We start from the raw sequence: 25,785 nt of genomic DNA, 5'->3' as shown, positions 1-25,785 counted from the left end.
ATCATAACCGGCTCCGCACCTACATAAGTTGCTATCGACAAGGTTTATTCTGTACAGATGTGCGTTTAGTGAATAGTGATTGGACATAAGTCTCGACATCACGCGAATGAAGCCTCGACTTAAGTCCTCACCTCTGAACCACGCTCGCCCAGAAACTTTTGGAACTATGGAAAAAAGCCACCGTCCAAGTTCATTGTGTGTCCAATTCCTTTGCCAACTTTGAAGAGTACTCTGACGGACTAATGGGAAAAACTCGTTGCTCGAGAATTGTCTATCATAAACCTCACCTTCCTGTGCGCCCACCTTTGCCAGCGAGTCTGCCTTCTCATTGCCGTAGATTGAGCAGTGAGAAGGGACCCAAACAAAGGTAATCTTGAATGATCTTTCGACCAAAACACCCATCTGCTCTCTTATGTTTGTAAGAAAGTAAGATGCGTGCTTAACAGGTTTCATCGACCGGAGTGCCTCGATAGAACTAAGACTATCCGAGAAGATGAAATAATGGTCTACGGGCTGATTGGAAATTATCCCCAAAGCGAAGTTAATTGCTGCCAGCTCAGCAACATAAACCGAACACGGTTCCTGAAGTTTTTGGAAGGTGGTTGAAGTTACATTGAAAACACCGAAGCCAGTGGATCCGTTGATGCGAGAACCATCAGTGAAATATCTGTTGTTGCAATTGACATGTTCATATTTTTCAGAAAAAAGTGAGGGAATAGATATTTGTCGAAGATGATCTGGTATTCCTTGAATAGCATGTTTCATGGACAGATCGTATACAATTGAAGAACTGTCGTTGGTGAAATGAACTCGAGGGGGATTATAACACGGAAGACAAAGATCTGACGATATGTAGTTGAGATAAACTCTCAGGAATCTTGAACGACAAGTTAGTTCAAGCATATTATCGAAGTTATCTAGAACAAGTGTGTTACTTGTTCCACATTTGATGAGTATTCTAAGTGAGAGCTCCCAGTAACGGTGCTTTAAAGGAGTGACTCCAGCAAGCACCTCCAGGCTCATGTTATGCGTTGAATGCATGCAGCCAAGGGCAATACGCAAACAACGATACTGAATTCGTTCCAATTTGATCAGGTGGCAATCAGCTGCTGAGAGGAAGCAGAAGGAGCCGTACTCTAAAACAGAGAGAATAGTCGTTCTATAGAGTTTGATGAGGTCTTCCGGGTGAGCACCCCACCATGTTCCGGAGATAGAACGTAGAAAATGGATCCTTTTCCGGCATTTTTGTATCAAATACTCAATGTGGAGTTTCCAGGTGCATTTGGAATCAAACACGACCCCAAGGTATTTAGAAGATAAAGATTGGTTGATGTCATCATTCAACAGCTTAAGTTTCAGTTGAGCAGGATACCGCTTCTTAGTAAACACAACCAATTGAGTTTTTTTGCGGTGAAAACTCGATCCCTAAATGTCTGGCCCAAACAGTCAGATTATCTAAGGTACTTTGTAATGGTCCTTGCAAGACAGCTGCACATGGACCTCTTAGAGACCACGGCATCATCTGCAAGTTGTCTGAGCGTGCATTGTCCTTCCAAACAATTGTCAATATCTTTAACATAGAAATTATAAAGCAAGGGACTTAAACACGAACCTTGGGGAAGGCCCATGTAGCTATTTCTGGAAGTTGTCAGAGTGCCGAGTGTGAAGTTCATTTGTTTTTCTGACAACAAATTGTACAAGAAATTATTCAAAATAACGGGTAATCCACTACTGTGCAGATTGCCTGACAGTACTTCTATGGAAACTGAATCAAAAGCGCCCTTAATGTCCAAGAATACTGAAGCCAATTGCTCCTTGTGCGCAAAGGCCAGTTGTATATCTGAAGAAAGCAACGCTAGACAATCGTTTGTTCCTTTCCCTTTTCTAAATCCAAACTGAGTATTTGAAAGCAATGCATTTTCTTCGACCCAATGGTCGACTCTTGAAAGGATCATTTTCTCCAATAATTTTCTCATGCATGATAGCATGGCAATCGGTCGGTATGAATTGTGATTAGACGCTGGTTTCCCAGGCTTTTGAATAGCTATTACTTTCACCTGTCGCCATTCAGGTGGCACAATGTTGTACTCCATGAAACAGTTGTACAGGTCAAGTAATCGTCTTTTAGCGATATCTGGGAGGTTTTTAAGAAGATTGAATTTGATGTTATCGCATCCCGGAGCAGAGTTATTCGATGAAAGAAGAGACATAGAAAGTTCCAGCATTGAGAATGGTCCACCCAAAGAACCGGGATCAGTGACTGATTCTCGAAATAGCGGTTCTGCTGGTACGGAATCTGGACAGACCTTTTTTGCGAAGTTGAATATCCATCGATTGGAGTATTCTTCACTCTCGTTGGTGGAAATGCGGTTCCGCATGTTGCGGGCCGTTTTCCAAAGTGTTGCCATTGAGGTTTCTCGTGATAGTCCCTCGACAAAACGTCGCCAGTAGCTACGTTTTTTTGCCTTAAGAAGATTTTTGAGCTTTCTTTCGAGCCTCAAATACTCTTCAAAAAGCTCGGACCTTCCATGTTTACGGAAGGCCTTGAAGGCATCAGATTTCTCAGAATACAACTTAGTACATTCATCATCCCATCCAGGAGTGGCTGGTCTTCTTATGACAGATGTACTTGGAACGCATCGTTTCTGAGCTTCTAGTGCGCTTTTTTGAATCAACTCAGTAAGGAATCGATATTCATCCAAAGGTGGAAGAGTATCAGTTGATTCAATACCAATTTTTACCGCCGATGCAAATTTTGGCCAGTCAATGTTTTTCGTGAGGTCGAAAGGAACATTAACTGGCTCAGATTGTTGATAGCTACTTTTAATTGTGGTAACTATCGGCATATGATCACTACCATGGGGATCTTGAATTACCTTCCACGTGCAATCTAATGATAGTGAATTTGAACATAAAGACAGATCAATACGGCTTTGTTGACCATTTGGTCCTATTCGAGTTACTTCACCAGTGTTCAAAATATTCAAATTGAAATCGTCACACAAATCATAGAAAATAGGCGCTCTATAATCGTCATACGTTTCGCCCCATCCAATACCATGTGCGTTCATATCACCCAATATCAATACTGGAGATGATAGGAGGGAGACTGCGCTCCAAAAATGTAGACGATTAATAGAGGCGTTTGGAGGAATGTACACTGAAGCTATGCAAAGATCTTTATTCTTCACATTTACTTGGCATGCGACGATTTCTAAGCCGGGAACAGTCGGAATGGGAATTCTGTAGAAGGAGTAGCATTTTTTGATCCCCAAAAGAACGCCACCATAATGATCATCCCGATCTTGGCGAATAATGTTAAAATCGTGGAAGTTGATTTCATCTTCAGAAGAAAGCCATGTTTCACAGAGTGCAAATATATCGCAATCGGAATTGCGAATCAAAAACTTGAACACGTCTAATTTATTTTTCAGACTATGACAGTTCCACTGCAGCACAGTGATTGTATCTTGTATGGCCGTATTATCCATCGAAAGATACAATTTCTGCAAGAAGGGGCCATGAAACAGTAAATTGCTTCAGATAACTTTCTACTGTTGGTATAAAGAGGTCAATGATTGGCCTCAATGAATTCGGAATATTGAACAAGTTAAAACACGGTCCACTAGGTCCATAAAGGAGATTAATCCTCGCTTGGACGGAATACTTGTTCTAGAAGTGCGAATTGCTTTTTTCTTTCGTTGAGCCGGATGTTTCTTCGAAACATCGAATTTAGGCAATGACGAGAACGTCTTACTGCAACTAGGATCAAAAGAAGCAGTAGGGACAGGTTGCTTTGGGATTTTAAATTAACCTCCATTACCTTCAGCCTTTGGCAAGCTCTTATGGATGATTTTTGTTCTCTTACGGCGCGATCCTGGGAAGACGGTTGCTTCCTCTTTTCGGGCACGTGTACCTCCGCAGAATCATCCATGTCGGCTGCGTCAGAGTCCAATTCGTCAATTGATATGGAATCATAATAATCACTTACACGAACGGTGGCTGAAATAGAAGTCGATGCAGTGGCTGTGGCGGATGTGTCTTGCGACCTAACCATTTCCGCATACGACTGCTTGGAGCGCTGTACCAACGAGCGCTTCACTTTTGGGTGCGCTTTTGTACACCGGGCATTCTTGCAAACCATGGGAGGGTTCAAACCACAATAAGCACATTTTGTTGCTTGTTGCTGGCGGAGCTCCTCCCGATGTCTTTCTGAGCATTTGCCACAACGTGGTTTGTTGTCACAAAACTCGGCAGTGTGACCAAGTTGTTTGCAGTTGGTACAATTAAATACCCTTGGCACAAAAAGACGCACCGGAAACAACATATTTTCTATATCGACATACTTTGGAAGCATCTAACCGGCGAACGTTACCCGAAGCGAGCCTGACTTGTAATATACCTTTTTTCATCTACCGTGGCTCCTGAATGCAATTCCTTGCAGACCAGAATACCCATAGTAGATTGCAGGGCGTTCTTTAGGCGACCTTTCCTGCAAGCACATCCTTGCAAGTCAAGCTCGCTGCGTTGATTACGCCTTCTATCTCGACCTCCCGCGAGGGCACATAAACTAAATATTCAACATTGTACGCCCTGTCGCCAGCAATTTCATTCGCCACCTGGTATGTAGGTGCGGTGATGCGTAGTTTGTTCCTGTTGATTTGGCTGAATTCAAGCTTCGTAAAACGACGCGTCAAATCTCGTTTTATGCCCAGAAAATCTAGGCTCTTCACTTTCTGCCGAAAGTAAACAACCCAAGGCCCAGGCGAAGCCGCATGGTACAATCGTGTGCGAGTACTATCTTTTGGAGGCCCATTGCCTCCTACTGTCTCTGCCTCCATTCTCACCTCGCAAGGTGGAAGGATAATTATTGCTTATGCTAACTTACAACTAATAGCTTATTAGAAAAAAAAATATCAAGAAAAAAAACTAATTCAATTTGTGTCTATTAGTTCCGCTCTGTGACGGGAGAACAATAAAGCAATCTCTTCCACTTATCTGCGCCTGCTGCTGTAGGTAGCAGCAGTAACAATAGCCTGCTTCACTGGCGTCGCCAGAAGCAGCTACTTCACTCGCCGACAGCGATCGCCTTGGATCCGTAGGTAGGAATAGCACCACACAATACAACTCGCACTACCGAACACAATCCGCGATGAGACACAGCACACACGTCTGGCTCGTTCGAACTATCGGCACGGAATGAAAATAGCTTTCTCCTTGATATATTGATCTCACTTCTGTGTTATGAAATATGTCCTTTACGAGCTTTTTAAAATTTGGGGGAAATGGGCGCAAATTCAGGATATGTTTAATTCGCTTAATTTTACTACTTAAACAGTATGAACGAATGTTTCATGAGGCTAGCTCGATGATACATTTATGCCCAGGGAAGTCGAGACAATTTCCAACCGGAAAATTTCCTAGACTGGACCGGGAATCACGGAGAAAAAAATGCGGTAGAATCAACCGAACTCTGTTTTAAAACCAACACTATTTTTGCTAAGAAAATTATGTTGAGATTTTTAGTGGAATGTCTTCACTTGTCATAAGACGAGTTTGTACCTTCCCATTTAATTCCACCAATTGATTGTACCTTGACAGATACCTACGTATTTCGACCTCAACAGTAAGGTCGTCTTCAGTGTCTCGTACTTGACTAATTTTAAATCAATTATGCATAGCAGACCGGCAAAATATTTTCCTATCAATTCTGCCAATATCCATATTCTGATAGCATTTGACTACCAGGGTCCACAATTGCCAATGTCATTTACTTACCTTTTCGTACCTGAAAAACATCCTCATCAACAATTTGGAAGCATATCCATTCGGAGATGGTGAGTACGATTGTCGGTCCGGTCTAGGATGTTTTCGGGTGCTCCAACAAAGTTGAAAAACAGGTCAACTTCCAGTTGGAATGTAGAGCCACAGAGAAGCAGACGTCTCACTCAACAATCATTCTCACTCAACTTCATTTATTTTATAGGTGGCCAATTGAGCACCGATGGCGCTTCAATCGATTTTGCTTGTGTTTGACATCTGGCGCACTACCACCATCTGGTTGCCGCTTGGCCACAAACAAGGAATTTAGCATTGGGCGATAATGTTTCGGTGACGATGATTTTCATTCTATTTTGTTCTAAGTTAGATGTCTGTTTCTTTGTGGTAAAGCTATTGGAGAAGTTAATTTTTTTGGGGAATTGAAATTTATTATGCCTTGTTCAAAGGATGCTCTTTGAAATTTCAAAAAATATTCTTTGGATTCTACTTGAGATATTCTTCAGAATTTTGTTCCAAATTTCTACAGGAAATTGTTAGGAATAACATAGCATAGTTACGGTGTACTTCGTAGATTGGACACTAGTGATACTCATGTTTTTCCTTTGAAATACATACTTATTCAGATTGCTATCAGAAGTCAAGGTGGGTATGGTCCTTGACACCCTCATAAGTACCACGGAGTTAGAATTGGGGAAGGTATTCGTTGGGTCAGGATTTGCCTGTAGCTGACAATATGACCGTGGTAGATCTTAAACCGTAACACACCACGCAATGGTGTCTACCCAGCGTTACGGGGTCTACAGGAAATTGTTCGGAATATCCACTGAAAGTTTCTGTTGAGGATTCTGCGATATTTCCACAGAAAGTTCTTCGGAATATCCACAGGAGACTCTAAGAAGTTTTCACGGGAAGCTCTTTGGACATTTCATTAGGAATTCTGTGGTACTTAAATGGAAAATTATTGTTCATGATGTGGATTTTAACAAAAAAATCTGAATTTCAATGATTTTTTTTTTGCAATTTGCTATCATTGGAATTTTTACAGGATTTTACAAATTTCTCAGCAAGATTCTTCAGATTTTATCCGGGATTTCCACTACAATTTATCAAAAATTCTACGTGAAATTCTTAAATTTTCACGGAAAACTGTTCGGTATTTCGGAATTTTTTAGGAATTTCTTTGGATTTCTACGGGAAACTGTCCTTTGTCCATAAGAAATTCATCGGAGACTCCATGAAAAATTATTAAAAAGGGAAGTATCATTTGGCCAAAAATCATTTGGCGGTAAGCCTTTTAGCCGCATAACATGTTAAGCCGAATTGAATTTGGCTGAATGCTTGGGCGAAACGGTTATACATCGAAAACGGGACATTTGGCCAAACAGGTCAAGTTTAAAATGCCGTTTGACAAAAAAGGCAATTGATGATGATGATGATGATGATGATGATACTACCATCTATTGTAGCAAGGCACCTGCCGATAGCACTGGCCATATCTGGAAAACGATTTGATCATGATTATACTACTGTTTGTATTTCATCAAACTCCTGTATGAAGGGCCAAAATGGGTGGGGTGGTTCCATAAGCAAAGACACTTATGCGAATCCACGGGAGGAATAGAGAATCTCCTTCCAGAAGAAAGTTCGTACACACAATAGTATAATCTAGCCCTCGTTTCCCAGATTGACCCAATAGATGGGGAGAAGATCCCGCCCTTTATCCGTTTGACAAAAAAGGCAATTTGGCAGAAAATGTTATTTGTCCCAACGGATCATATGGCCAAATGTCAATTACTAAACGGTAATATTAGTCAAAAATGTCCACCCGTTTGGTCAAATGATCTTTCTTTCAATTGACCATTTCGGTCAAAGGACCTTTCCGGCCAAAGAACTATTTCTGCAAATGGAATTTTCAGTCGAATGATCTATTAGGGTAACCAACTTTTCGGCCGCACTTTCATTTCGGCTAAATGACATTTTTGACGATATGGGTTTTGGCCTAATGGTTCGTTCGACATTTGGCATATTCAACCAAACACCTTTCGCCCTTTCCGTCATTTAACTGGAAGTGGTTAGGCGAAAAGCCATTTGTTGAAATGCAATTCATTTAGCCAAATTCCATTTGGTCGGGTTGAATTTTTGTCCGAAACGTTTATTAGGTTGAAAATGGTTTGACCAAAAGCGACTTTCGGCTGAACTCATAATTTTCCCGAATAAGCTAGGGGTCGTTCAAAAATGATGTCACAGGTTTTATGGGGGGAGGGGGTCTAATTTTTTGTGACAGTACATGTACTAGGTATACAAAAAAGCGTGACACAGGGGGGGAGAGGGTCTAGAAATCCCAAAAAGTAGTGAACGTCATATTTAAATCGCCCCCTATCTGCTCCAACAGGTCATTTGGCTGAAAATGCCGTTTGGCCTAAACTAAACGGTCGTTTGGACGAAAAAGTCGTTTGACCGACTGGATCAATTGGTCAACAATGCCGTTTGGTTGAAATGGTAGATTGGCAGAAACCATTTGGTACGAAAATGTCCTATCTGAAAAACAAACTTTTCGACCAAACGGTATTTCCTGCCAAATGATCTATTCAATTATACGATTTTTTTTGGCAAAATGACCAATTCTGCCGAACGACACTTTTGGCGGAATGTGCATTTCGGTAAAATGGTCCTTTCTGCCAATCGACTGTTTCGGCAAATTCGGCCAACCGATTCTTTCAGCCAAACGAACTATTTGATCAAATAAGAGTTCGCGTTTGCTCGTATTTTATATTGAACTCAGCACAATTGGACAGTCATCGTAGTATTTGGTACTGCTTAATGCGCTTGATAAATCGATAAATTATACCCTGCTAAAAATAACTATATACCTAGTATATGTGTCGCGATTATAATTTTTTCAATAGCACCACCCTAATATAATCGATCGATATGGATCCACACATGAATCAAATTATTGCTTTTTAGTGACCACACATAAAGTTTATTTCTATATAATTTTATAAGTGGTTTGCGTGAAGATGTGTGTGCTTATATACATCATAACTAAAATCTAAGGATTGTCGGAAAATTCTGCGGAAAATCCATAGATTTTAGGAAAATTCTGCAGACTACTTCAAATTGGAATTTTTATTTTTAACGGCGGTGCGCCGATGCAAAAATATCGTCGGCTGCACACACCACACCAAATAGGAACTCCTAAATAAATTTATTTGAGGATTTTACGATTTCTGAAGAAATATCGGAAGTAACTCCTAGAAGATCTTCCGCAACTATTCTTGGTACAATTTCTGATGACACTTTTGAAGAAAATTAATTGTTTCACAAATTCTCGGAAAGGAAGGAAAGGAAAGGAATAAATTTCAGAAAGAATGCGGATGGATTTCCAATTTCCTAAATAAACTCCGGGAATTGCTTGGAAAATGCCCCTGAATAAAATTTTAAATGAATTTTCAGAGTTACTTTTTTGAGAAATATTTCAATGAAATGTTTGAAAAATTTCCATAGGACTTTCTGGAACAATTTGGAACAAAGAAATTCCTGAAAGAATAAATCCATAGAGGAATTTCCGAAGAAATAGGGGAACAGACGGCTTTGGCAGGTTTTGTTCTATTATTGGTAGGGGGGTTTTTCTCGACCGAAATTTATGAAATTTGGCCACAATATTCTTTGATATGCAAAGAATGTTTAGGCCAAATTTGAGCATAATCGGTCATAAAAAACCCCCCTGCCAATAATAGAACAAAACCTGCCAAAGCCGTCTGTTCCCCTACTCGGAACAATTTTGAGGGGCGATTTTCGAAAAAAAGGAGGAATTTGGAGGAATTTAGGAACACCTTGAGGAATTGGCCAAAAAAATCCTGAGAGTATTCTCATGGCAATTGCGGAGGAAAGTAAATAAGCATCATCCTGTAAAGTTTTTGACGAAATTATTGAAGAAATTTCTGGAGAAATGCCTGGAGGAATGACCAAAGGAATTCCTAGAAGAATTAGCATGTATTCCATGGAGGAGTTTCACAAAGAGTTCTATTTGAAATGTCTTGAGTGATCTCTGAATTGATTCTTTTAAAAATTTGGAACAATTTTCGACGGAATTCTTGGAAAAATTTCCAATGGAATTTCTAGAATAATTTTCGATGGAATTTCCGAAGTAACTTTTTAAGGAACTTCCGAAAGAATTCCATGGAGGACCGTTCGAAGGAATTTCCGAAAGAATTCCCCGGAGGGCCTTTCGAAGGAATTTCCGAAAGTATTTTCGGAGGAATTTCTGAAAGATTTCCTGAATGAATTTTCAAAGTACTCCCTGAGAAACTCCCGAAAGGATTCTTGGAGGGGTTTCTGAGGCAATTCCTGAGTGAAGATCATGTGAAACATTTGGAGGAATTTTCGAATTAATTTCTGAAGAAATTGTCGTAGTAATTTTAGGAGGAATTTCCGGCAGAATTCCTGGAGGAATTCCTGAGGAATTTTAGGAATAATTTCCGATGGAATTTCAGGGACAATTTTGAAGGAATTCATGGAGAAATTCAGGAATTTTTAGAAGAATTTCCCATGTAACTCCCTAAGAAACTTCCGAAAAAAATCTTGGAGGTATTCCCGATGGAATTCTGGGAGTGTTTACCGAAGGAATATCGGGAGGATTTTTCGTTGAAATTCCTAGAAAAACTTTTGAATACGTTTCAGTAGGATTTCCAGACATTTTTTTTGAGGAATTTCCTATGGATTTTGCAACAAACTTCTTTGACGTCCCTAACTAGCTCATCTTGTAGTTATCTCAGGGTCGACTATTTTTTTGCTATAAAGGGGCACACGCAACCTCCCAGGTAGAAGAAATAACGAAGAACAGCTCCTGAAATAGCACAGGGATAGCTTCCGTAATTGAAAAGACGGACAGGTACATTCCACAGTCGTTTCTCCACATCTCGATATTGAAGGGACCGTCGAGAAGGAAAGTCGGAAGGAAAATTGAAATGGGTACTAAATCCAAAAAAGATTGTTGCTATGAAAAACGACAACAAAACAAATGTCATTTCTTTTTGTTGATGTGTTTGTTATTGTCCAGAGATGGTCTAGTAGCCTAAATATTTGAACATATCGACATAAGGAAAGTGAATTCAGTACAAAATATGCTTAGAACACATCGATATAGAGAGATGTCGTGATAAGGAGGTTATCATGATGTGGTATGTGCAAATGTATATAGTATGAAGGGACCGAGGAAAGCATCGACATAGCGAGAGATATCGAGATATAGAACATCTAGATGTAGAGAGTCGACTGTATTTCATATTGTTTTTATTTAAAGTTGAAACGTGGGTTAGAGTTAAATGTTAGTTACGTTGCGGCCGATCGATGTAGGTGTTGCCCATGGGTGGCACTCTACAGATAGGGTAGGTGGGCGTTGGAACATACTTTTTCCGGGGTGGGGGAAGGGGGTGGTCACTATCGGAGTCTTAGCGAGGGTTCTGTGGGAGAAGCGGGACAATGCTAAACCGTTCGTTCGGTATCGACGGAGTTCTTGAAGCGGGGCCCTTTGAGGGGCTGGATCGAGCGGGATTATCATGGAGGACCGATGAGACCTTTCCCGAGCAGGAGCGACGACCTCGATAACAGAAATTGGTATGATTTAGCCTTGCATAAGAGGTAAAATACCAAAAAATAATACCAAAAAAATATATGCAGAATACTTGAGGCATACCATGCTTAAGTATTTCAATACCAAATGAATAATAATTGGTTATGCATTTGGTATTAAAATTCATTATAATAACTGAGTTTGTTATGGCTTAAGTATTGTGCATATTAGTTTTTGGTATCATTCCTCTGGTATTTTACCTCTTATCCAGGGCTAGTTCATAACAGAGTATGGCATCAATAACAGCATTAGGTATCATTGAGCCAATTTCTCCTGCTCGGGTTCCGTTCAGAAGAAGGTCATGGGGCGAAGAAAGGCGATCTACGTCACCCAGATGGCGACACTGGGTTGGTACTAGGACTTTCGCGCGGCCTTCGCTTCATTCCATCTACGAGTCGACGGGTGCTAGCCTCGCCATAGGGCCGGATCGATGTTTCGATGGTGACTGATCTTCCGGCTTGGGCGTATCGAGCCTGTGTTGGCTGATGACTTCAAGGTTACCCAGGGCGCTGCTCGCTCTTCGGCGGCGTGCCGACCAAAAGGAATCCGCAAGTTTGCGTGTGACTTCCTTTAGCTGCTAGGGGGATAATTTGAGGCTCTTTTGCACTCTTGGGGTTTCACCGAACTGCTGGGGCGGTACACTCTTCTTGCTACCAGCTACTTGTCTGTGCAGTACCGACCGGCGGGGAGGGATGAGGTCTTCCACAACTTCCCTACTGGCACAAGCGGGCTCAAAAATCCTCAAAACTTTGCTGGTTCACACCGCGTGACTGGTGATCTCTGTCTCGGCCCTTGACAATCGGGGTTCTCACTTTTTTACCGGTTATACGTGGGCGGCTAGATCGTGATCTTGGATCCCGAGAAATATACACGAGGAAAGTCACTAGTTTTCGACCTTTTCTGCTTACTGATTTAGCGTCGACTACTCTGCTGGTACTTTCTTTGATTCCCTTTCAACCTTTCTACCCCTTTCTGGTTTCCTCATACGTTTATGTCCTCCTTCTCCTTCGGTTGTCAAATCGCTCCGGATGTATTTTTTTTTTCGCCGTCGCCGCATTGAAGACGTGAACCAGTGACATTAGTCGGGTACACAGTCAAGCCGAAATAGCCACATAACTATGTTAGTTATGATGTATCTAGTGATGTATTTCAATCTTTCTAAGAAAACACGTCAAACTACTTAAAATCAGTCAACCAGAAAATAGTACAGGAAATTACAATCCTTATCTACTTTTTTTCATGGCACGGGAATCATTATGCACAAATAAATATATCAAAACCAACCAGTCTAAATGGAGAGGCATGTAACCTTTTTTGTGTGTCATCCAACAGACAGTGCATCATTTGAAACTGGATACGTAGCATAGGGTTTTCTCTTATCTGCCCATAAAAGTCAACGAATCTTTGCCGCTTTATGGCAAAATCTGCAGGAACATCATCGTTTCAGCTTTCAACCCACACGCCACGAAGAGTTGCACATCACAAGTCAGCAGGGCCACGTGGCCGAGATTAGATCAATAAGTGGCAATAAATAGAAGCAAAACCAACATTTCCTCTCCGCGATGAATTTAATCAAGCACGTTTATTCTTCCGAACCCCACCTAGCATCATCACCGCACGCGGCGGTGGCGATGAAGCAATCTCTGATCCTTCGGGAGGATGTTACTTCGTCTGTTAGGAGCAGGTTCGAATTCCGGTTCACCGATGCGTGTCGGACAACGTCAGCGGCAGTCAGTGCGAAATGCTAATGTATTATGAATTAGGATTAAATTTCAATGTAAATTCCACTTTTAAGGATTGTGGATGGACGGAGGGGATTGTGTTTGGCCTAAGGGCTGCATTTTATTACCTCTAATGCTATTATACGTGACGCCAAGTTCTTCCCTCCTGCGAGGCAATCAAGGGCTACTCAGGCGGGAGCTGCTGCAGGCATTCGAGAAGTGTTGTTGAGATTAATGTTTTTGTTTATTGTGATTATATGATTGATTGTAGATCATTGTTGTCAGGAACGTGCCAGCGAAGTGAGTAATGAATTAGACCACAAGTTTTCAACATTAATATGCGTTAATTTGGTACATTATTGATGGTGAAATACGAGTTGGGAAACTTTATCATGTCGGAGTAAGAATGCAACGAATATAGTAAAATCCTGCTGATATGGAAGACTGATGCTGATATCTTAGGTGAACATTTATTCGTATCAGTCAGCCTTTGGGTTGTGGTGAATCCTTTTTATGATTTAATACAATTTGAGATGATGTAACAAAAATATCGGTTGCCTCTCTATCGCATTGGCAATTTGTTAACCACTACGAACTTTTGCCATAGAACTCAACCTCAAATACCAAGAAGTTCACTGTTTTAATAATTGAATATAGTAGGAATACGCAAAATTTTTAAATTAATATTGATCAATTACGGTACTAACACGGATATACCGACATTTGTTAGGTTCGTCGAGCAGAGTCGATTATTACATTATTACATTACATGACATTCTCCGAGCCTTTTAAAGCACTTCGCTTTTCGAGAGAAATAATAATGTAATGCCTTCTGCGCAGCATGAATCTTTCTAACACTGTATTTGTATTACTTCATGTTATAATTTTGATAGAACATATTGCCGGCAGACTGCAAACGAAAAGGACATTCAGCTAAAAAAAATGATTTCAATATTAAAACCAAACAGCTACAAAATACGTTCCTTCAATTCAAGCGGGAAGCAGAACATTCCGTCGAAACCATCTGTTACCTACAGCCGAAGGGCGAAAAGTGAGAGCTGATCCGGATATACGTCTGTTGTGCTATTTTGACTGTAATCCCTCTCGCTTTTCACGCAGCAGTTACTAGTAGGATTCTTTATACATGAACCGACAAACGTGGGGGCCTCGGATGAAGCATTTCGTTTTGTTTCCGCCGGTGTCAAACTAAAGGGGAGATTGATCCATCTTCTCGTAGCCGTTCAAGGGCCTGTCGCTGTCATTCTGTTACAGAAGATTTTCTCACTCCACACTCACTCGTGATAGCTGTCCTTATTTTCACCCGCTCTAGGAATCATCATTCTGCAATTACCATCACCACTCGGTTCTACTTGAAGAGTTGCAGATAAGGTTGAGTTCAGAAGTGGATTGCAATGTTGTGTGGGAAAAATTGGATGCCCATTTACTAGTGGAATTTAACTTACCCGTCTTTACTTGATATTTCAGCGTGATGGCACAATCCTTAACTAATTGTTGCAGACTGACTGCTTCATCTGGTACATCCAAGCTGAGCAACTTCTTCATAGCTTCCGGGTGGTGAAAGTCAAGGATTTTCTCCTTGCGATCATTCTGTATGTTTACGTAGTCAATGAGTAGCTCCATAATCTTCTGTAGGAATTCTCGAGTTTCGGCTGAGTCCGATGATTGGATCATAGGAATGATATCTGAGAAAATAAAAGAAAGCGGAATTAACATCAGTTGGAAAGCTACTTCATTATATTATAAACTATAGTTTTTTCTCTTTTTTGTCTTGGTGCTTTTTTCTATATAGGGAGTGAGTGCTAGTAATGTACCCCTTAAGGACGGAAACTTACTTCAATCGCTTCGCTAGAGTAAAACTCATGACCAATTGCCATTCTGCGGCACTAGATGACAAGCAACAGGTATCAGCATCACGTTTCGTACATAACACATGGTAAAACATTCATTTTTACTACTAAAATATGTATTTTAAAATTATGTAGCCAGGTTGCCTACTATGGCCACCCCCGGGTCCATAATACGCAACATCGAGTTTGTTTACATACGTATTATGGTCCCCCCATTTGATTTACATGTTCCATTTCCACATGTTCCTGTTGCTTATTATGGACCCCCCCTTCTGTGCTAGTAATGGACCCTCTAGCGCGTTTATATTCATAAATTAGTTAATATAACTAAATTTCAGTCTCCCAGTGAAAAACAATTGTATGGAACTACTACCCTGATAAGTGAAGCAACTTCATCCTATGGAAGTTTGCAGGAAATCGTAGATTCAAGCGTAAAATCTCGGTTTTTGTTCAGGGGGTCCATTATACGCACGGGGTCCATTACTAGCACTCACTCCCTATGCTTACACACTAAGTTTTTCTTTCTCGATGTCGGCAAAATCGGGCACCGCTCTACCTTAGTAAATTTCAGAACTGAAATTCGGCAGAAAAATTGGTTTATTACTGATTTTTGGCAAAATATTTATCGTATCTCAGCAACTGAAACGTCACTTTTACTGAGATCTCGACAAAAATCATGTTTGCTAAAAATCGGCGGTGTCCACCTCGGGAAAATAAACAAAAAATGCTGAGATCTTGGCAAAAAAAAGTGTGTATGCATTTAAAGGGGATTGCAACTATGAGGCAAAACGGTTCAACACAAAATAACTTCAACAACATTTTTTTACTGAGCGATAATTTATTGTTGCTTTAGAAAGCTGTAGTAGTAATGAAAGGATTTGGAAAAATTTCTGTATCTGAAATTTAACGGTTTTCCGTTCCTTCCACTCGTTAAGATCTTCGTTATATTCGCTAAGGTAAACAATGCGTTCGTTTTGCACCAGGCCCATTTTGCAAACGCGTTGGAAAGTCATAAAAAACATAGTATAGACGAGTATGTACAATTCGATTTAATTCCACCACTTTGACAGATACGTATTTCGATCTCAACAGTAAGGCCGTCTTCAGTGTCTCGTGCTTGAAGCGACTTACTTACATAACGTACACACTTCAATTCATAATTGCAGCTCGGTAAGTTTTTTTTCTGATTTTATCCTGTAAAAAATATTTTTTACCGGAAGCTCGGCTAACAGTCGGAAAATTACTGACATCTGTAATATTGTTCACCGATCGCTCTGTAGAAAGAAATGTCAAACTACCGAGCTCCCCGGTTGTCGTAGATACTTCTATATTTTTAACCGTGTTCTGTAAATCATTTTACCAATGTCGGTACATTTAAAACCGAGTCCTCAGTTACGATAGTAGGCTTGCGTGATGCACGAGATATCGCCATTTTTTAAAAATCTTTTCGTGTTTGAAATTGAGCAAAGCAGAAAAAATCAAACAAATTAGGTGTTGTGTTATAACTTGTAAGTACCCAAGTAACACCGAAAACATCATTATTAACTAAGATCTAATAATGATGTTGAATAAAGGTCGGGAAAATGAAATACAAAACATGTTATGTTCAAGCAAAGCTATGATAAGGTTTTTGCAAAACATACAGCAATTTGATCAAGAAGAAGTTTCATACTACATTCTCACAACTTGCTGATAACATGTAAATTTTTGACATTTGTTTGGTTTTTTGAGATGTTTCGTTTTACATTCTCACAACATAAAACATGTCTACAGGAAGATTTTAAGAACAAGGTCATAACATGTTCATATTTTGGCATTTGTTTCGTCAGAATATATACCCTAACGATAGAAGTTTAACGTAATTTCAACATCTTTTAAGATCAATGTTATGAACGTTCTTCATCGACCCTGTTGTTTATCGACAACTCGCCATATTGTTTTTATTTTGCAGATTCGATAATTTGTTTATATATCCATTTCAAAATTATGCTTTGGCATAGTTCAATCAATGGCGCATGAATTTAGGAGAAGTAAAATGAAAATTTAGCCAATGAAACATGAGCCGCATATAATGTTTCGACCGAGACTTCGAAACAAATTTGATTTATTTATTCAGTTTGTATATGTTTATTAATATTGTTAAAATGGTGTTCATCATTTCATGCATGCTAGTTTTCATTCGTTTTTTGTATAAAATTTCTTTCTTTGAACGTGTTGGTCAGCATTTTTGTTTTGGTATTCAATTTGACAGAACCATGTTGAAAGTCGGTTACTGACACATAAGTACTTAAGTTTAGTCTTGTGAATGTGCAATCAAAAACAAGGTTGCAACTGAAAGATGTTGAAAATATCGATATTTTTTGCGCTGTTTGGGTTGTGTGAAAGTAATCAAAGCAGTTTTTCATACCAAAACGTAACAAACTATATGTTCGAAAGATGTATTTTTTACACTCATACAACAAACCGTGTTACTTGGGTAATATAATTAAGCTTTGTTGGGTAAACTTAGTATTACATTACTTTTTCAGCAAATTCCTCTTACACACAAAAAACAAACATGGTTTTACGGAATGTTTTACACTTTCCACTTGAAAAGTGCTCCGTTTTCTTGAAAATAAAAGTTAAATTGCTCGAAATCAAGGTGATTCTTTTTATTTAAAAGTTTTTTCTCGTGTTTCCAGTGTTAAAATTAAAAGTTCTTCCATTTAACATAAAAATTCTGGAACTGTCAAATCACTCAACGATAAACTTTGAGTAGAAAGAGAAATGAAAACAAAAATTATTTTCTCCGTTTCTCATTAGCACTATGGAATATTACATGGTAAAAAAATTGAATTCATTACCTTATTTAAAATGTAAATGACATTAAAATTGATAAATATACATTTAAAAATATTGTTTTGCTTACTTTTTTTTATATTTGCCTAATTATGTTTAATAGCCTATTCAGATTACGACTTACAAGATTAATTACGTGTTAAAGTGGTGAAAGAAAATTGAATGTATGAGTATTAGTATCAAGTTACTTTTTGTTATATAATTAATTGCGTAATCTGGATATGCTATAGTATATATAAATATATATATCAAACATTTAAAAACTTTTTGCCAATAATTCAGAAAAATACCCATAGTGTCTCAAACTTTGCACTTTGGTGCTATCGCTGTCAACGTCTCTCCCTTGCAGTCACAACAGCGTTCTTTTGTCCGGTTGGCCTCCAAAACTGGTGTGAGCAAAATTAGGCGTTGAAGTACCGGAGTTGGCTTTTGGCATAAGCTCATTGAGATTCTCTTTTGTATTTTTATTTATAGATAACCGCCAGGAGGATTATTGAATCTGCAATGCCTACAGATAGCTATACGAGGCACACCCTTATCCTCGCCACGGATTGGATCTTGGGCTGAAATACACAAAAGTGGCCACCGTGTGGCGGTAGGTGCTGCAGCTGACATCTTATGTGTGACAAAAATACTGGAGAAGAACCTAATAAAATGAAAAGTTTAAGCTAATCATTGCGATTTATGTATTTTAATTCATAATGGAAAGATAACGGGTACGAGGGAAGCGGGGAGGTTCCTTTATTTATAAAATGAGTCTTTTCTGAATGAAAATAATTCACTATGTTTTTCACGGTGTGAACATTTTCATTTAACAGTTCTACAATTTAGATTTGAATGTTCAAACTTTTAATTTTAGAGTGGCATGCCACTTTTGAACCATGATTATTTTAAAAGTTGGCGTACTTTTATTTTGAACTTATGCAACTCTCTACGAAAAAGAACCAACGCAACTTTTCAAAATTACCAATGGTTTTTTTATTTTTATTAATGATTTTTCTTTCTGTGTAGATGAATTTTCCTCAAGGTGGCATAACTGACGAGTCAGTTTTGTTTTTCATCAGTTTTGTTTTTAATAGTCACGACTGAAATGAAAAAAAAAATTACAAACATTTCGGATATTTTTTACAAATGTACCGTAAGAAAATACCGAATTACTGTTAGAAAAGTACTGAGACATCTGTAAAACTGATTTTTTGACACGAGAATTGTCTTGGAAATTACCGGGATGCTCGGTATTATTTTACCGAGTGCTCGGTGGATTTTACAGAACATATCGGTAAAATTTGACACTTCAACAGATAGGAAGCAATACCGAGGGCTCGGTTGTCGATGTAGTTTACCGAGCTGACTACCGAGAGCTCAGCTGTTGAGATTTCGGTAATCTGATAACCGACCCCGGTAAAAAAAATTAAGTGTGTACGAGACACTGAAGACGGCCTTATGGGAAGGTGGGGGGGGGAGACTAAAGTAGTTTTGTTCTAGCGTATTTTTTAGTATAGTATAGTTAGTAGTTTTGTTCTAGCGTATTTTTTAGTATAGATCCTCTAGATAAATGACCTTCATGTGGAGAGTTATTTTTTGGATTGACAACCTTATTTATTCTGCAGGGCGTTTTGTATGTTTTGACCTTCCTAAACATTTTTTTATTGGCCAAACAAAATTTGAACAACTTTTCATAACAATGAACATATGCTTTCCTTTTTTCACAGCACAAAGGCATTAATATGCTTAACTAGTCGACCCGGCAGACGTTGTCCTGCATAGTAGGCGAAAATGCGCGTTGTGAACTGCCTTTGCGAAATTCCCACACGGATCTTAATTTTAGTTTTTCATAATTTACTCAACCTAACTCGTGATTTTCGCATGAGGAAATATTAAATAAACCCGGCGGAAACTAAAACGAACATATTTGCTAAAGGAATAAAGAAAATCCATACAGCCGTTTTCCAGTTATGCGGATACGAACAGAGACCATTTCATTTTTATTATATAGATAGAAGATGATCTGTACTGATGAAAATGTGAACATTCCATCAAAATTTTAGGATATTTGGATTTGAAGTTATTACCTCCCTCAATATGGGGACACTTGATCCCCCATACAAAAAGTTCGCGAAAAAATTCAAAAAATATAAATCTGTTCTCAGGCTTCTAATTGTTTGTAGATTTGACAGATTTGATTAAGGGTTGGCAGGAAAAAATATTTATTGCGTAGATATCATAGAAAGGGGATCAAGTCTCCCCAAATTTTAAAATTGCATGTGCTGTCGAATTCAATAACAAAAATCGTTCATGTATATGCACAGCAATTCAAAAATTCCGCGTATTTTGACGGAATAATATTTAAAAAATCTGAGGGCACCTTTCTAATTTTAGCAAAGCAAGTTCTTGGATCAATTTCCCCTCAATATTTTAAAAGTCGATTTTCGACAGCACTCCAAAAAATCGATTGTATATCAATAACAACAATAATTTAAAAACTGTCATACATCAGTAAAGTTAAGGTGATTGAACAATGAAGCCAGAAATCGGCCATTTTGTAAATATTTTTTTCAAGAGCACGAGATGAAAGAACCATAACGCGTATGGGGCTGAAATAATGGTTAGTTATGCTGAACAATCATAATTTGAGTTTCGGCACTGTACGAAAACTATTACGCCAGAGTTGGGTTTTTATAAATGTATGTAGATAAACGTGTGGTGAATTTGAAATTCACCACAGGCTTCATTCTATAATCACCTTAAATACTATATTTCTTAGAGAGTCTGTGTGGAAATCGCGTAAGTTTATTTATTTTTGGCTGTGATACATCGGAAATCAGAAAAGGGGATCAAGTCTCCCCAGTCTCCGCTGCTGTTGATGTCGAAATACGTTTGGCAAAGGTATAATCAAGTGGTGGAATTAAATGGAAAATACAAACTCGTCTTATGACAAGTAGATACATTTCACTAAAAGCTCAAAGTAATTTTCTTATCAAAACATAATTTTTTTTGAGTAGATGATCAATGTGATATGTAGCTAATGTTGTAAATTTTGATGTTGCGTGTTGAAATAATTTGTTATATTAGTTTATGAAACATCGAAAAAGCTTAACCTTCCTAGTGCATTGGGGTCTATTTTGGCCCAGAGATGATTTAAAAACGTTGTAGTTTTGTAACGAAATGAGATAGGGACTTGATTTGTTTTCATCATAACAGATCGCGGTTATTTCAAAGCTTTTCATTATTATACTGATAGTAATAAATGATGGTGGTGATCCATTTTGATGGACCGGATTGGCCATCGGAGGTCCTCTATAAGATCCGGAGCATTCGTGAAAATGATCAATTCGAAAAACTCATCATAGAAGAGCGCGTTTTTTATTAAGATTTCCATTATCGAACTCTGAGTAACAACTGATTGTGGTAACCCATTTTGATGGACCTTTGTGGTCACTGGAGATCCGGAACATCCGTAAAATTGGTGAATTCATGAAACTGATCATAGAAATACACGGTTTTTAAAGCTACAGTCAAACCTCCATGAGTCGATATTGAATTTCAAAATTTGATTAGAAAAATAAATAAACTATTGAGCTGTCCCAGAAAATTCTTTAAGAAAACTGACGAGTTTTACGATTTTATCAATTTATCCATTTATTTTCTATTTACCACCCTCTTCGTTATCCAAAGACCAAAATGACAATAGACGGAATTCATATTTGTTCCGGCCTTACTTGCTTCCTTGAGTCGATATCGAATCAAAGAACATCGACTTATGGAGGTTTGATTGTATCGATCATCGTAATATGAGTAACAAATGATTGTCAAAATCAGTCAAGACAACCAAGCTTTGAAAAAGAAAACCGCTCTTCTATGATAAGTTTCATGAATTCACCACTTTTACGGAGGTTCTGGATCTACTGGATCCGGTTGCTACTCAGTGACACATTGTGCAAAAGCGGGTCAAAAATGACCCAAACTTCAATTCGCTCCTAAAAGTTCATTTTCAAATCGATTTTCAATTTTTTGGAATCAAATTGAAGGTATGGATTCTTCGGATGTCGTTACAATGTCACTCCATGAGCAGATTCTTGTATGTGTGTTCAGTTCTACACATGTCCAGCTGTATCATGAGGCCCTTACAAGAACAGTTGCTCCGTCACTTCGGTTTCGGTTTCGATCTTTCTTCTTTTTATTCTTTATTGTTGGGCCATTTTTGATATATTTAGCTAGTTCTGTTACATCTGTTGATTAGATGTAAGCTGAATTTACCAAACTTCATCCTTTATCGTACATCGACTTTAGACAAAATGTAACATTTTCTCTTCCGGCAAAAAAGACAGGTTAAGCTCTAGCCAAATCCTCAATTAGCAATTATTTCTGCAATGAAAAAGCAGCTCATGATGCAGACTACAAAAAGTACACCAAAACTCTGCCACTGATATATTTTACTTTTCTTGTGCTGGAAAGCTATTATTATATCCATTTTTACGATGAAGAGATGTGCTATGTTAAAATAAGTATTAAAAATGTGTAATGGAAAATCTAGCATGAGACTAGGCATAATAAATGGCAGCGCGATCCAACGTGGAAATAAAAAGTAAATCGGAATAAATGAGCAACCCTGATAGATCCACCTAGCGGTGTTTGTGTCGTTCTCGTGCATTAGATATGCTAAAAAAAACTTGAGTGAGATTTTCTCAGCGTGATTGGCCATAACTTCTGATTTCATAGTCTAAACTGGCCCATTTCCAATAGAAAACAACGAGACAGGATTTCTCCGTCGGATGCAACTTGTTGCAAGCTTCTATCACAAAATCGTCTTTGAAGTGAATATATAGCTTTTTCATTACACGTTGGTGTACGAGAAAGGCAAAAAGAAGATTTGAGCGTAGAAATATCATCTTGTATGTGAATTGATCAGCATCCGTTTTACCACTCTACCACAGACGACGCTTTCCCCCGTGTATTTTCCTTGCAACACTAGGGTGTGGAATCAATTTTGGCATTCAGCTCTTCCGTTTTTTCAAGCTCCCGTCATCCGTTTCAGTGAACGGGAAAATACCTTCGCAGATAGAGCGTATCTTCTTGTATCAGGACCAGACCGGAGGGTTGTCCCCTTCTTCTTGGGGTGACGTGTGTATAGATTTAATAAAATAGCTCATTCTTGAGGGGATTTCATTATTGGATAGGCACCCTCCGGGTTTCTGGAGTGTACCATTTATTGTCCCATTTTCAGCTATAAACGCTAAATAACGCAGTGGGAATTCCGTTGGCGTTGGGCGAAGGTTTAATTGTGACGAGCGGAATCATGGGGTCATTATACAAACCCTGGTGAAAACTAATTTGCCTGGTTAAGGCAATTGATTGTACCACTGAATCAGGTTCTGCAAGAACTCCCTCAGATAAATGCTCCCAAATAAAGATACTGACTGCGATTTAAGTAGATAGGAATATGATTTTTTTTTGCACATTTCGGTATATCGAAAACCCATATATCATGATAAATCGGTAATCCTATGATGTGTCGAAATCTATTCTCTTGGGCAACGTTCTTTGCTCACTATAAAAAGTGAACATCATGAAAGAGATAAGAGCCATTGTTGGTGTTTTACTTTTGGGGCAGCACTTCCGGCGATATATCATACGATAATCCTGAAAAATTGTATAGAATGTTTGGAAGTCGATCCGAACTCCCAACAAAGTCTTTGTGTCCTCACTCATAGTGTTTTGAGCATTCTCAAATATATTAAATGACAGATTTTCAAGCTAGGTTTAAAATATCTGTTCAATCAAAGTTAATTGCCTATTTCCGGGGATTAAATCACCCGACTTGTACATTAATTTACAATGTTTTGAAAACTCATATGTGAATATGTACGTTATGTGGAAGATATTGATTTGGAAAATGTATTGGAGGTAATCACTTTCCCATCGATGGGACTCGAACCCATGACCCTACAGTATGCTAGACTGGTGCTTTAACCAACTAAGCTACGAAGGACTTCCGTCGACCTTCGCAACCTAGCGGCGGCTACTGAATGAGCTCGAGATTCCCAAATTGGACGCATAGTCAAATCACTCGCAATCCATTTCTCAAGCCAACACTTCCACATGTGTATAGTACACGTTCACATTAGAGGAGCGTGAGTATTTAGAATGTCTGGCAGCTATACACATTCTTCATCAGCAACTGTACCGATCGGGTTAGGGACAAAAGGTCGAAAGACAAAAGGTCGAAAGGACAAAAGGTCGAAAGACAAAACGTCGAAAGACAAAAGGTCGAAGGGACAAATGGTCGAAAGGGACAAAAGGTCGAAAGGACAAAACGTCGAACGGGACAAAAGGTCGAAAAGGACAGAACGTCGAACGGGACAAAAGGTCGAAAGAAACTAAAGATCAGTAAGATCAAAAGATCGAAAGGGACAAAAGGTCGAAATGGACAAGGAACTGAAACGGAGAGACACAATCCAGAGTTGCCCTACACAGTTAGCAAATACTCTGCTCTTTAATTTTTAACAATTTTTAACAATTAAATAAAATTCATTCAGTGAGTACAACTAATAGATGGATGTTGAGTTTTCTAAATGTCACTTCGATCTGTCAAAATGGTGCACGCCGCACATCAAATACACCGGCGTATATTACACGCCTGTGTATTTTCAATGCGTGCACCTGCGTGGCTGCGGAGTACACTATTTTGACAGATCGAAGTGACATTCAGAAACCTATATATGCATCTATTATTTGCACTCATTGAATGAATTTTATTTAATTGTTCAACATAATTTAAAATAAAAGAGCAACTTTTTTGCCAACTGTATAGGACAACTCTGTCTCGCGCAATACAAGTTATATTCATTTCCTAAATCAACAATCTTTTTTATCTCTAACAGAACTATCTAGATATTCATAATATTGTTTCATGGTAATTACTTCTTCTTTGAAAATTTCTCATTCTTCAACTTTGATTGATGTGATGAGTGTGTTATTTCTGCCTGAAGTTAAATGCATTTCATAAATTCTTTTGGAATACACCCAACTTGCTATCAACTTGTTCTTGATCGACCTTTTGTCCCTTTCGACCTTTTGTCCTTTTCGACCTTTTGTCCTTTTCGACCTTTTGTCCCGTTCGACCTTCTGTGCCTTTCGACCTTTTGTCCTTTCGACCTTCTGTCCTTTTCGACGTTTTGTCTTTTCGACCTTTTGTCCTTTCGACCTTTTGTCTTTTCGACCTTTTGTTTTTCGACCTTTTGTCCTTTCGACCTTTTGTCTTTCGACCTTTTGTCATAGATTCGTACCGATCAAGTGAGGTTGTGTAAGCTATTTGCCAGTCGGTCGTCAAGCTCAGACCCGACCGCATTGCGTAGGCAAGAGAGTCATGGGTTCGAGTCCCATCGAAGGGAAAGTGGCTACCTCCAATACATTTTCCAAATCAATATCTTCCACATAACGTACATTTTCACATATGAGTTTTCACAACATTGTATATTAAAATATCTGTTGAATTTTTTATCAAATTAATTCAAAATGCCTCGCCCGAGTGTTCGGTGTGCGCAGGTTTAGAGGAAACGACGGAACACGTGTTGTTCGTGTGCCCACGTTTTCGCGTAATGCGTGACCACATGCTTGCCACATGTGATCTGGACACTACCACGGACAACCTAGTTCGGAGGATGTGTAAAAATGAAGTTGGCTGGAACGACGTTTTATCGGTTATCGTCCAAATCGTCTCGGAGCTACACAGAAGGTGGCGCGTGCGAAGGTGGTCCAAGGGTTCGGAGTCGGCTTCATGGGTCATACTGGTGCCCTGTGGTCGAACTCGATCCTTTTATCGAACAAGTGGCCGCGCGAAGAACAACATGGTATCGTCGCTTTCGCGGCGTCGGTCAACCGGGCGGGTTCCGAGCCCGAGGACGGAAAGGGGTTTTCGTCAAGGCTGGGGCAGGCGTAGGCA

The 25,785-nt window shown here is 39.1% G+C and overlaps 1 protein-coding gene across 1 annotated transcript in view; it reads right to left on the bottom strand.

Annotated features, from left to right (window-relative positions):
* The window catches only part of LOC134211549 (glutamate decarboxylase), a 67,256-nt gene that overhangs the window by 19,464 nt on the left and 22,007 nt on the right, over positions 1-25,785 (bottom strand). The window contains exon 3 of the mRNA XM_062688515.1: positions 14,601-14,840. Within this exon, the coding sequence (XP_062544499.1) occupies positions 14,601-14,840 (240 nt within the window). The remainder of the gene's footprint in view (positions 1-14,600; positions 14,841-25,785) is intronic.

This window comes from Armigeres subalbatus, chromosome 2 (genome assembly GCF_024139115.2).
Source record: "Armigeres subalbatus isolate Guangzhou_Male chromosome 2, GZ_Asu_2, whole genome shotgun sequence".
NCBI classification, from domain to species: Eukaryota; Metazoa; Arthropoda; class Insecta; order Diptera; family Culicidae; genus Armigeres; species Armigeres subalbatus.
The sequence above is the reverse complement of the archived record's forward strand: the minus strand, read 5'-3'. Positions and strand labels throughout refer to the sequence as shown.